Source organism: Camelus dromedarius, chromosome 16 (assembly GCF_036321535.1).
Source record: "Camelus dromedarius isolate mCamDro1 chromosome 16, mCamDro1.pat, whole genome shotgun sequence".
NCBI lineage: Eukaryota > Metazoa > Chordata > Mammalia > Artiodactyla > Camelidae > Camelus > Camelus dromedarius.
In genome coordinates, this window is record NC_087451.1 from 36,765,280 (window position 1) to 36,778,220 (window position 12,941).

Below are 12,941 nucleotides of genomic sequence, written 5' to 3' on the forward strand. Positions count from 1 at the left end.
GGTTTGTTTTTTTTTTATTCTGTATTTTATCCTCTTCTGGCTTGAAAATCATAAACCATATTTTATTACTTTGGTGGTTACTCTTTGTATTAGTCTGTTAGGGCTCACATAATGAAGTACCATAAATTGAGTGGCTTAAACAACAGAAACTTATTTTCTACAATTCTGGAGATGGAAGTCTGAGAACAGGGTGTTGCAGAGTTGTTTCTTCTGAGGCCTCTTCTGTGGCTTGTAGATGACCGTCTTCTCCCACTGCCTTCATGTGGTCTTCTCTGGTGTGTGTGTGTGTACGTGGATGTGTGTGTACAAATTTCCTCTTTATATCAGAACAATAGTCATTATAATCATTGGAGTGGGCTTCATTTAATCTTAAATTATCTCTTTAAAATCCTCTCTCCAGATACAGTCACATTCCAAGCTACTGGGGTTAAGACTTCAACATATGAATTTAGGGGGACACAACTCAGCCCATAACACCCCCGGATTTATTTTTACATGCTAAACTTAACAAAGCCTAGAGTTAGTTTATGTCCTAATTACTTCCAACACTTCCATGTTTTGGAAACTTTATTACCAATAATTGCTGATCCTGGATACATACCATTCTCTGATGTTTTGTTTCTCTCTTTTTTAATCCCACAAATAAACATTATTATTATTTTAAGAACTTAAAAAAAATTGTAGACTTTTAAAAAATCAATTTCATTATTTACCAGTTACACTTGGAGCTTAGTCTCCTCTCTCTTATTTTTCTTCCTGAAGTGTGTTATTTATGTATTCTTTTACAAAGGTCAGTCAGCTATAAACTTTTGCAATTTTTATTACCTTTTTTCACTTTCATTCTTAAAGATAATTTTGCTGCATATGCATTTCTTGGTTGATAGCTATCTTCTCTCATCAAGTTGAAAATTCATTGTTTTTTCTTATGTTTTTAGAATTGAGATGTCTGTTGTGAATCCAATGGTCATTCCTTTGTTGAGGATCTGTCTTTGTTTTTGAGATCTTTCTTTGACTTTAGTGTCCTCAATTTCATTACATTGTTTCTAGATGGGGATTTCTTTATACTTATTTTTTTTCGTATGAAATGTGTTGCCTGAATCTGTGAATTAACTTCTTTTATCAGTTCAACAATATTCCAAGATAATATACCTCTTCAAATACTACCTCTCTTACTAAAGAATAAGATATTTATTCTTTGTTCCCTGGAATCCACTGAGGTAGTGTTATACTTAGTTATCCTCAATCTATTCTCCATATCTCAACATTTTTGTAGTTTTGATTTGCATTTCTCTGACAATTAGTGATACTGAGCATTTTTTCATGTGCCTTTTGATCATTTGTATGTCTTCCTTGGAGAACTGCTTGTTTAGGTCTTCTGCCCATTTTTGGATTGGGTTGTTTAGTTTTTTCTTATTGAGTCATATGAGCTGCTTATATATTCTGGAGATCGAGCCTTTGTCAGTTTCATTTGCAAAAATTTTCTCCTATTCCGTAGGTTGACTTTTTGTTTTACTACTGGTTTCCTTTGCTGTGCAGAAGCTTGTAAGTTTCATTAGGTCCCATTTGTTTATTCTTGCTTTTATTTCTTCTAGGAGAAAATTTTTTAAATGTATGTCAGATAATGTTTTGCCTATGTTTTCCTCTAGGAGGTTTATTGTATCTTGTCTTATGTTTAAGTCTTTGATCCATTTTGAGTTGATTTTTGTATATGGTGTAAGGGAGTGTTCTAGCTTCATTGTTTTACATGCTGCTGTCCAGTTTTCCCAACACCACAGATTCTTGTCCTTGCTGAGTCTGGGAAATGCTTCAAGCTTTTCTTCCAATTCACTTACTTTTTATTTAGCTGTGTCTAAGTTACCTTTAGTCTTTGGCTGATTTTAAAAACTTCAATTTTATTTTCCAAAACTATTTGGTTCTTTTTCAGATATGCCCAGTTGTTCCTCACAGTGTTTTATTACTAGCTTGTGTTTTTTAATTCTACATTTAATTTTTCTTATACCTTTAATTGAAAATAATGTTTGTATTTGTTATTTGACAATTCTATTATCTATGAAGTCTCCAGATAACTTTAATCTATTGTTTTTCTTCCTCCTGATTCATACTTAATGTGGCTTGTTGCCTTACATGTTTTACTTTTTTTTCTTAATTGGGAGCTCATATTTGGTTGACTTTTAAGTATGGAAGTCCCTGATCCTAAATTGGGGATGGTTTCATCCTCTAGGAATTTTCAGTTACTTTTGTGAGAAGTGGAGTGTAGAACCCACCTAGGATTGCATAAACCATTTCAGAGTATCATGCCTTAGTATGTGATTTGCAAGGAACACCTGTGACAAGGGCTTTATTTTATTCCCCTGTAGCTGTTTGCAGAGAAAGATCTTAAGGAGGGCCTGATGCTTAGCCTCCTGATCGCTGAGCTGGAATGCTTATTCGTGCCAGTGTTTTTTAATTGTCCAAGTCAGGTCTCAGGCTTTGTTTTTGCCCTTGAAGAATTCTCTCACTTTTTTTCTAGGACTAGCAGTGCCTTTAAAGGACATGAGTTAATAACCCAAATTTAACTGTATGGTGTAGGTGAGGTCTTTCAGGGTATCTGTTCCTGCAGACTTCTGCATATAAAAGTCCACACCTTGTAACACGCAGTTTTTTTAAGCAGTGAATGTAACATCTAGTTTATAGCAAATGGAAGAGTAAATCCTAGAATGGGGAAGTATAAACAGGAAGTATTTTACTATTCCTTAACTGAAGTATTGTTGCCATTATTGCTTATCAGAAAGAAGTGTTAAAGGAAGGATTCTTTTCATTTTTCTGGTGGATTAGACAATATAGATGGGCTAATTTGTGCAGTGAGATAATAAAAAGAAAGGGAATTAAAGGAAGGAAGTAAAATGATCAAAGATAAGTTCTTTCACTGCATTGTTAGATTTAGAAAGTTTAGCTTCAGGTTTCTATGAGACTGAAGATACAGTGCCACGTATTTTGCTAGAGCAATACCTTTAATAATCATAAATGGTATGGCCAGTAAATATTTGATGAGATTCTGATCAAGGTTATAAAATAAACTGATGAACCCTCAGATTATTTCCATTTATACTACCTTTTCCTTGAGAAAGTATTTCTTGTGCTTGCAGAGTAAACACTGTTTATATGCTTGTTAAATTCTCTTATCAGTTTCATATATTTAAGTTCTTGGTACCCAACACATTGTATGTTAACTGATTGACTTGATGTATGGACAGTTGACTCATGGAATATCTTCTTACAAAAGTATACAGAGGTTAGGAGTTTAGGCTCTGGAGTCAGACAGCCCTGGGTTTGGCTTCTAGATCTGGCATTGAATAGCTGTAAGACATTGGGCAAGTTACTTCAGGTTTTTTAGGTTCAGTTATCTGAACCTCAGAGAATATGTATAGTAACAATAGTACTTTATAGGCTTTGGATTGTATTTTTCAAAGAGCATTAACTGTCACAGTGCTGGTAAATTGCTCATCAAAGTACTTGGTAAATACTATGTGTTCAATAGAAGTTTCTATTCCCTTCTTTCTTTCTTTATTTCTGTAACTACAGTAATGGTAGCTGCAATACCATTTAACAAGATGTTAACTGTATTCTGGTGCTGAAAGCATACGAAGATTTATATGTTTACAAAGTAAATAATGTTTCATTCCCTTTTATTGTTTTGCCTTTCCATACTAGGTTGTACAAAATCTTTTAGTTGCATATGTCAGGCCTTAATTGTAATCCTGTGTTTCAGTTGTAATGATAGTCTGATGCTTCCTAAAGATGAAGTCCTCACAACATTATTGTATATAAGGTGAAAATTGAAAATAGGGCTATCTTCCTAGGAAAATAGATTACTCATAGAAAATATCTTAAAATACTAAATATGACTTAATAAGTTATATCTCTGGATTTATTTCTTCTAGATCTCAATATTTATAGCCATCATCTTGGAGTCAGCTTCTACTGGAAATACCACTTTAATTATATGCATGATTTTAATGCCTTCACATACTTCACTTTTCTTTTTTGTATATTTGATACAGGTAAGCAATATTGCATACTGTATTACTGACCTTGACTATGTAGCCCATGAATAAAATCTTTGCCCAATGTTGAAACAGGTACATTTTACAAAATTTAGAAATTACTCAATTGCTGGTAAGTTCTGAAAATAAGACTTAAAAACTGTATAAAGTTGAAAGTTGTCAAATTCACTGAGCCCTGTATTCATAACCAGAGGGAAGCAGGTAAATCCATTTAGAAATGCAGCAGGAAGCCTAACCTTGGCTTCTGAATTCCGAGAGGGGTTTGTGAAAAACAACTAGAAACAACTTTTTTCCACTGTTACAAAACACTCTTTGTGCATGAAGTAGAAGTTTTCCATTTCAATTTTGATAAATACCTGAAGTTATTATTGTGCTTAAAAAAATGAAATGGGAAACTTCTACCTTTTCTAAAAATATAGAACTGCATGGAAGATATGACATGTTGTGCTCTTTGAACGTGCACCACTAAGTCAGTAAATTGCTTTTGGAATGTATGATTGGTAAAGGAAGGCATGATGCTGTTAGCACTTTTGACAGAATCCAAGCACTGCTGAGAATTTTGGTGAAGTGTTGACAAATCTCACCTACTTTACATTTCTATACTTAGTTGGTTACACTAAAAAGAAAGCTGTAAATCTCTACTACATAGAATCAGAAAGCAGAGTGTTGGAGATTATAATCAAGGAAGGGTGTCAGCTCACAACAGACTTCAGTATCAGAGAACAAATCTTATCCCAATTTATGGACTATTCCCTAGTGTCCCATGGAACATCAAGTACAATGTAGGCATATTTAATGTAAAAAGTTTATACTCATAAAGCAGAGAAACTTTCATGTAACTCTTGTTTTTCTTCCACAGTTGTCCTTTATGTATAAGAGAAGCTCCGAAAGTCAGAACTTTGGAAATACTGTTGCTGATTATTTTGTCCTCTTAGCAATCTTAATAGTAAGAAAAAATTTCTATATGAATATACAGTGCATAGGATTTATAACCATGTGGTATATTTGATCTTATTCAAAGAATGGGAAATTTAAATATCTCCAAAATACCTGCTCTTATTGTATATTACTGTCAAATATAATAGTAGTAAAACCTAAAGGTTTTTTTCTGTATAGAGTAATTGACAATACAATATATACCAGAAATTTTAAAGACTTGATTGCTATTTTTATTGCTGTTATTATACATTGTTTATATGGTATGTTTCCAAAGACAATTTGAGGTAGTTTATAAGAAATAGCAGGATGCTATATGACTAAAAATCATTTAAATATAGATAAAAATGAGCTAATTTGAATAATGAGGAAGAAAGGGAAAAATTAAGTGGAATTTTATACTGGAAAAAGATACTGAAACAAAGTATAAATCTTATTTCTCTGCAAGAAGGTAACTGAGGCAGAAGGGGAAAATGCAATGGATTATACATCTTTTGTTTTCTCTTAATGACAGAAAAGTAGTTAATCAAATAAGAAAATTTCCTAAATTTTAAAAAATTCATAAATGTATAAAATCATGCACATTTTCACAGAGGAATGTGTATTCATTTCCACATTTCATATTCATTTTCACACAGAATGTATGTCCTTCCTGTTTTGTCAACTGCAGAGATGTTCCATATAGTCATTTTTTCTGACCATTAATAAATATTAAAGTTATACAGTTGTTTGATTGGGACATATATTCAATAAAATGTAAAACTCTGGCCAACACAGCAAACAAAGCCAGGAACCTCCAAGCCTGGAGACAACAGACATTTATTATTCACTCACATGAAGTGTAGTGTGGGTTGTGGGGCCGTCCTCTATTCTGTAGTTGCGCCACCTGAAACTTTTCATCTCCAGTGTTACCTCTGCAGAGGAAGAAAAGGTTAGAGCAGTGCATGGAACATTAACGGTTAGGCCCAGAAGTTGCTCGCATGGCTTCCTACCATATATGCTTCATGTGTCTGTATCTACTTGTTTTTTAGTCAATTACATGTGATCGTAAACATAACTGCAGTTATTTTTCAGATACACGTTTTTCTTTCAGATTTTTCAAATCATAATTAAAAAACATAACATAAAGCTTACTATCACAACAATTTTTAAATACCTAGTTCAGTTGTGTTTAGTATATTCACATTGTTGTGAAATAGATCTCCAAAATTTTTCATCTTGAAAATCTGAGTCAGTACCTTTTAAACAACTACTCCCCTTTTCTCCTTTCCCCAAGCCCCTGGTAACACCATTCAATTTTCCATTTCTATAAATTTGAGTATTTTAGATACACATATAAGTGGAAACATAAAGCATTTGTCTTTTTATGACTGCCTTATTTTACTTAATTTAATATCCTCAAGGTTCATCCATGTTGAAGCATGTGACAAAATTTCATTCCATTTTAAGGCTGAATTATATTCTGTTGTATGTATATTATCACGTTTTGTTTATTGATTCATCTGTCCATGGACATTTGGGTTGCTCCCACCTCTTGGCTATTGTGAATAGTTCTACTATGAACATGGGTGTGCAGATACCTATTTAAGACCCTGCTTTCAATTCTTTTGGATATATACCTAGAAGTAGGATTGCTGAATCAAATGGTAATTCTGTTTTTAATTTTTTGAGTAACCTCCATATATTTTTTCATAGTAGTAGCACCGTTTTACATTTCTACCAACAGTACAGAAAAATTCCAGTTTCTCCATATCCTTGTCAATGCTTATTATTTTCTGATTTTTTGACAGGAACCATCCTAATAGGTGTGATGTGGTATCTAACGGTGGCTTTGATTTACATTTCCCTAATGATTAGTTTACGTTGACTATCTTTTCACATGCTCCTTCGCCATTTTTATATCATCTTAAGAAATGTTTATTTAAGTCCTTTGCTCATTTTTTAAATTGGGTTATTTGGTTTTTGCTGTTGTTGAATTCTGGGAGTTCTTTATATATTCTGGGTATTAAGGCCTTATCAAACGTGTAATTTGCAAACATTTCTGCCATTCTGTAGGTTGCTTTTCACTCTGTTGATTGTGTCTTTTAATGCATAAAAGTTTTTCAAGTTCAGTGTAGTCTCATTTCTCAATTTCTACTTTTGTTGCGCATGCTTTTCCTGTCATAGCCAAGAAATCATTGCCAAGTGCAATATCATGAAGCTTTTCCCTTATTTATTTCTGGGAGTTTTATATTTTTCAATCTTACATTTAGATCTTTAATCTATTTTGAGTTAATTTTTGCACATGGTGTAAGATAAGGGTCCAGTTTTATTCTTTTGCATGTGGATACCCAGTTTTCCTAACTCCATTAATGTCATTATCACATAGAGTCCATAGTTAATGTTAGAATTCATTTTTGGTGTTGTACATTCTATGGTTCTTTTAAATTTTACATTTTTAAACATTTTTTATTGAGTTATGGTCATTTTACAATGTTGTGTCAAATTCCAGTGTAGAACACAATTTTTCAGTTATACATGAACATAAATATAGTCTTTGTCACATTTTTTTCTCTGTGAGCTACCATAAGATCTTGTGTATATTTCCCTGTGCTATAGAGTATAATCTTGTTTATCTGTTCTACAATTTTGAAATCCCATCTATCCCTTCCCACACTCTGCCCCCTTGGCAACCACAGGTTTGTATTCTATGTCTATGAGTCTGTTTCTGTTTTGTATTTATGCTTTGTTTGTTTGTTTGTTTGTTTTTAGATTCCATATATGAGCGATCTCATATGGTATTTTTCTTTCTCTTTCTGGCTTACTTCACTTAGAATGACATTCTCCAGGAGCATCCATGTTGCTGCAAATGGCATTATGTTGTCGGTTTTTATGGCTGAGTAGTATTCCATTGTATAAATATAGCACCTCTTCTTTATCCAGTCACCTGTTGATGGACATTTAGGCTGTTTCCATGTTTTGGCTATTGTAAATAGTGCTGCTATGAACATTGAGGTGCAGGTGTCATCCTGAAGTAGATTTCCTTCTGGATACAAGCCCAGGAGTGGGATTCCTGGGTCATATGGTAAGTCTATTCCTAGTCTTTTGAGGAATCTCCACACTGTTTTCCCTAGTGGCTGCACCAAACTGCATTCCCACCAGCAGTGTAGGAGGGTTCCCCTTTCTCCACAGCCTCTCCAGCATTTGTCATTTGTGGATTTTTGAATGATGGTCATTCTGACTGGAGTGAGGTGATACCTCATTGTAGTTTTGATTTGCATTTCTCTGATAATTAGTGATATTGAGCATTTTTTCATGTGCTTTTTGATCATTTGTATGTCTTCCTTGGAGAATTGCTTGTTTAGGTCTTCTGACCATTTTTGGATTGGGTTGTTTAGTTTCTTGTTATTGAGTCGTATGAGCTGCTTATATATTCTGGAGATCAAGCCTTTGTCGGTTTCACTTGCAAAAATTTTCTCCCATTCCGTAGGTTTTCTTCTTGTTTTATTTCTGGTTTCCTTTGCTGTGCAGAAGCTTGTAAGTTTCATTAGGTCCCATTTGTTTATTCTTGCTTTTATTTCTTCTAGGAGAAAATTTTTGAGATGTATGTCAGATAATGTTTTGCCTATGTTTTCCTCTAGGAGCTTTATTGTATCTTGTCTTATGTTTAAGTCTTTAATCCATTTTGAGTTGATTTTTGTATATGGTGTAAGGGAGTGTTCTAGCTTCATTGTTTTACATGCTGCTGTCCAGTTTTCCCAACACCATTTGCTGAAGAGACTGTCTTTATTCCATTGTATATTCTTGCCTCCTTTGTCGAAGATGAGTTGACCAAAAGTTTGTGGGTTCATTTCTGGGCTCTCTATTCTGTTCCATTGGTCTATATGTCTGTTTTGGTACCAATACCATGCTGTCTTGATGACTGTAGCTCTATAGTATTGTCTGAAGTCTGGGAGAGTTATTCCTCCGGCCTCTTTCTTTCTCTTCAGTAATGCTTTGGCAATTCTAGGTCTTTGATGGTTCCATATAAATTTTATTATGATTTGTTCTAGTTCTGTGAAATAAGTCCTGTGTAATTTGATAGGGACTGCATTAAATCTGTAGATTGCCTTGGGCAGTGTGACCATTTTAACAATATTGATTCTTCCAATCCAAGAGCGTGGGATATCTTTCCATTTTTTAAAGTCTTGTTTAATTTCCTTCATCAGTGGTTTATAGTTTTCTGTGTATAAATGTGTCACCTCCTTGGTTAGATTTATTCCTAGGTATTTTATTACTTTGGGTACTATTTTAAAGGGGATTGTTTCTTTACTTTCTTTTTCTGTTGATTCATTGTTAGTGTAAAGAAATGCAACTGATTTTTTAACATTAATCTTGTAACCTGCTACCTTGCTGAATTCTTCCATCAGCTCTAGTAGTTTTTGTGTGGGCCTTTTAGGGTTTTCTATATATAGTAACATGTCATCGGCATATAGTGACACTTGTACCTTTTCTTTTCTAATTTGGATCCCTTTTATTTGTCTCGCTTGTCTGATTGCTGTGGCTAGGACTTCCAAGACTGTGTTGAATAGGAGTGGTGATGGTGGGCATCCTTGTCTTGTCCCAGATTTTAGTGGGAAGCTTTTGAGTTTTTCACTGTTGAGTACTATGCTGGCTGTAGGTTTGTCATATATAGCATTTATTACATTGAGATATGTTCCCTCTATACCCACTTTGGTGAGAGTTTTTATCATAAACAGGTGTTGAATTTTATCAGATGCTTCTTCTGCATTGATCGGGATGATCATGTGGTTTTTGTCCTTTCTCTTGTTAATGTGATGCATTACATTGATAGATTTGCATATGTTGAACCACCCTTGTGATCCTAGTATGAACCCCACTTGGTCATGATGTATAATCTTTTTTTTGTGTTGTTGGATTCTATTTGCTAATATTTTGGTGAGGATTTTGGTGTCTATGTTCATCAGTGATACTGACCTATAATTCTCTTTTTTGGTAGTGTCTTTGCCTGGTTTTGATATCAGGGTGATGGTGGCTTCATAGAATGAGTTTGGGAGTATTCCCTCCTTTTCAGTCTTCTGGAAGAGTTTGAGAAGGACTGGTATGAGTTCTTCTTTGTATGTTTGGTAGAATTCCCCAGTGAAGCTGTCTGGTCCTGGACTTTTATTTGTAGGGAGGTTTTTTATTGCTGTTACGATTTCATTTCTAGTGATCAGTTTCTTCAAGTGGTCAGTTTCTTCTTGATTCAGTCGTGGTGGACAGTATGTTTCCAGAAACTTGTCCATCTCCTCTAGGTTATCCAGTTTGGTTCCATATAGTTTTTCATAATATTCTTGTATGATATTCTATATTTCTATTTTATTTGTTGAAATTTCTCCGGAAATTTCTCCATTTTCCATTCTGATTTTGCTGATTTGTGCTCTCTCTTTTTTCTTCTTTGTGAGTTTGGTCAGAGGTTTGTCGATTTTATTTACTTTTTCAAAAAACCAGCTTTTGGTTTGATTGATTTTTTCTATGGTTTTTTAATTTCTATTTTATTTATTTCCTCCCTGATCTTTATAAGTTCCTTCCTTCTGCTGCCTTTTGGGGTTTTTTGTTCTTCTTTTTCTAGTTCTCTCAGCTGGTGGGTTAAATTGTTTATTTGAGATTGTTCTTCTTTTTTGAGGAAGGCCTGTATCTCTATAAACTTCCCTCTTAGCACTGCCTTTGCTGTGTCCCATAAATTTTGTGTGGTTGTGCTTTCATTGTCATTTGTCTCAAGGTATTTTTTAATTTCAACTTTGATTTCCTCATTGACCCATTGGTTTTTTGATAGCGTATTGTTTAATCTCCATGCTTTCCTTTTTTTCTATTCTTTGTTTCTCTGTTGTTGATTTCTAGTTTCATGGCATTGTGATCAGTAAAGATGCTTGAGATAATTTCTATCTTCTTAAAATTGTTGAGGTTTCTTTTGTGCGCAGGTACATGATCAGTCCTGGAAAATGTTCCATGTGCACTTGAAAAGAATGTATACCCTATTTTTGGGGGGTGTAATGCTCTGAAAATATCCACCAAATCTAATTTTTCTGTTGTATAATTTAATTTCTCTGTTGCCTTATTTATTTTCTGTCTGGAAGTTCTCTCTAGTGATGTTAATGTGGTGGTAAAATCTCCAACTATGATTGTATTCCCATCAGTATCCCCCTTTATCTCTGTTAGTAATTGTTTTATGTACTTAGGTGCTCCTGTATTGGGTGCATATATATTAACAAGTGTGATATCCTCGTCTTGTATCCTTCCTTTAATCACTATAAAATATCCTTCTTTATCTTTCTTTATGGCCTTTGTTTTAAAGTCTATTTTGTCTGAAATCAGTACTGCAACACCTGCTTTTTTGGCTTTTCCATTTGCATGGAATATCCTTTTCCATCCTTTCACTCTCAATCTATATGTGTCCTTCTCCCTAAAGTGGGTCTCTTGTATGCAGCATATTGAAGGTTCTTGCTCTATTATCCAGTCTGCCATTCTGTGTCTTTTGACTGGAGCATTTAGTCCATTAACATTTACAGTAAATAATGATAGATGTGTGTTTATTGCCATTTTGAACTTACCTTTGCAATTGATTTGGTATTTCCTCTTTGTTCCTTTCTTCTTCCTTTTGTGGTTTGGTAATTTTCCTTTGTAGTATTATAGATTTTATTTAGTTTTTGTGACTCCCTTGTAAGTTTTTGGCTTGTGGTTACCCTTTTCTGTAAGTCTGTTAGCCCATCGCTATATCTCAAACCCATCCTACCAAGAACAAAAAATTAAAAAAAGAAAGAAAAAAATATTCTGTATTTTCCTGCCTCCCTCTCCCACTCTTAATGATTTGTATGTCTTCTTTTACAATTTCATGTTTGTTTTGTTTGTAATTCTTGAGTTATCACCTTTCCAGTTATGAGTTTCTCATTTCTGTAGCATCCTGCTGCTTTTCTATTTAGAGTAGACATTTCAATATTTCTTTTAGCATGGGTTTAGTGTTGGGAAACTCCTTTAGTTTTTGCTCATCTTTGAAATTCTTTATGTCTCCTTCTATTCTAAAGGATAGCCTTGCTGGATAAAGTATCCTAGGCTGTATCTTTTTTTCATTCAGCACTTTGAATATATCTTGCCACTCCCTTCTGGCCTGTAGTGTTTGTGTAAAGGAATCCACTGAGAGCCTTATGGGGATTCCCTTGTAACTTACTCTTTGCTTTTCTCTTGCTGTCTTTAGGATCATTTCTTTATCCTTGACTCTGGCCATCTCGATTATGATATGTCTTGGTGTGGGTCTGTTTGGGTTCTTCCTGTTTGGGATCCTTTGAACTTCCTGTACTTGGTTATCTGATTTCCTTCTTTAAGTTTGGGAAGTTTTCAGTCATGATTTCTTCAAAAACCTTTTCAATCCCCTTTGATCTTTCTTCCCCTTCTGGGACCCCTATTATGCGAAGATTGGCATGCTTTATATTATCCTATAGGTCCCTTATACTATTTTCATTTCTTTTTATTTGTTTATCTTGCAGTTGTTCTGATTGGGTGCTTTCTGTTGTCCTGTCTTCTAGGTCACTAATATGTTCCTCTGCATTATCTAGTCTTCTTTGCACAGCTTTTAGATCCATTCTCATCTCAGCCAATGAGTTTACCAATTCTACTTGGTTCTTCTTCATAGCTTTGATTTCATTTTTGACGTATTTTATATCTCTAAAGACTCTCTCTTTTAAGTTCCTTCAATACTTTGATCACCCCTTTTTTGAAATCTTGATCTAGTAGGCTATTGATGTCTATTCATTTATCGTTCTTTCAGGGGGTTTCTCTTGTTCTTTTAATTGGGAATAGTTTCTCTGCTTCTTCATCTTGCTCATCTCTCTCTGGCACTGTGACTTATGAAGTATCAGTTATATGTTGTGGTCCTTAAAGGAGTTTATTTATTTATCTATCTAATGCCTATGTAGAAATAAAACTTAAAAAATAAAAAAAGGAGAGAGA

General features: G+C 34.1%; 1 protein-coding gene across 6 annotated transcripts in view; it reads left to right on the forward strand.

The window, feature by feature from the left end:
• The window catches only part of LOC105085697 (ATP-binding cassette sub-family A member 10), a 65,387-nt gene that overhangs the window by 34,526 nt on the left and 17,920 nt on the right, over window positions 1-12,941 (forward strand). For all 6 annotated transcript variants that reach the window (XM_010975960.3, XM_010975958.3, XM_064495611.1 and 3 more), the window contains 2 exons: window positions 3,921-4,040; window positions 4,903-4,989. In XM_010975960.3, coding sequence (XP_010974262.2) covers window positions 3,921-4,040; window positions 4,903-4,989 — 207 coding nt within the window. The remainder of the gene's footprint in view (window positions 1-3,920; window positions 4,041-4,902; window positions 4,990-12,941) is intronic.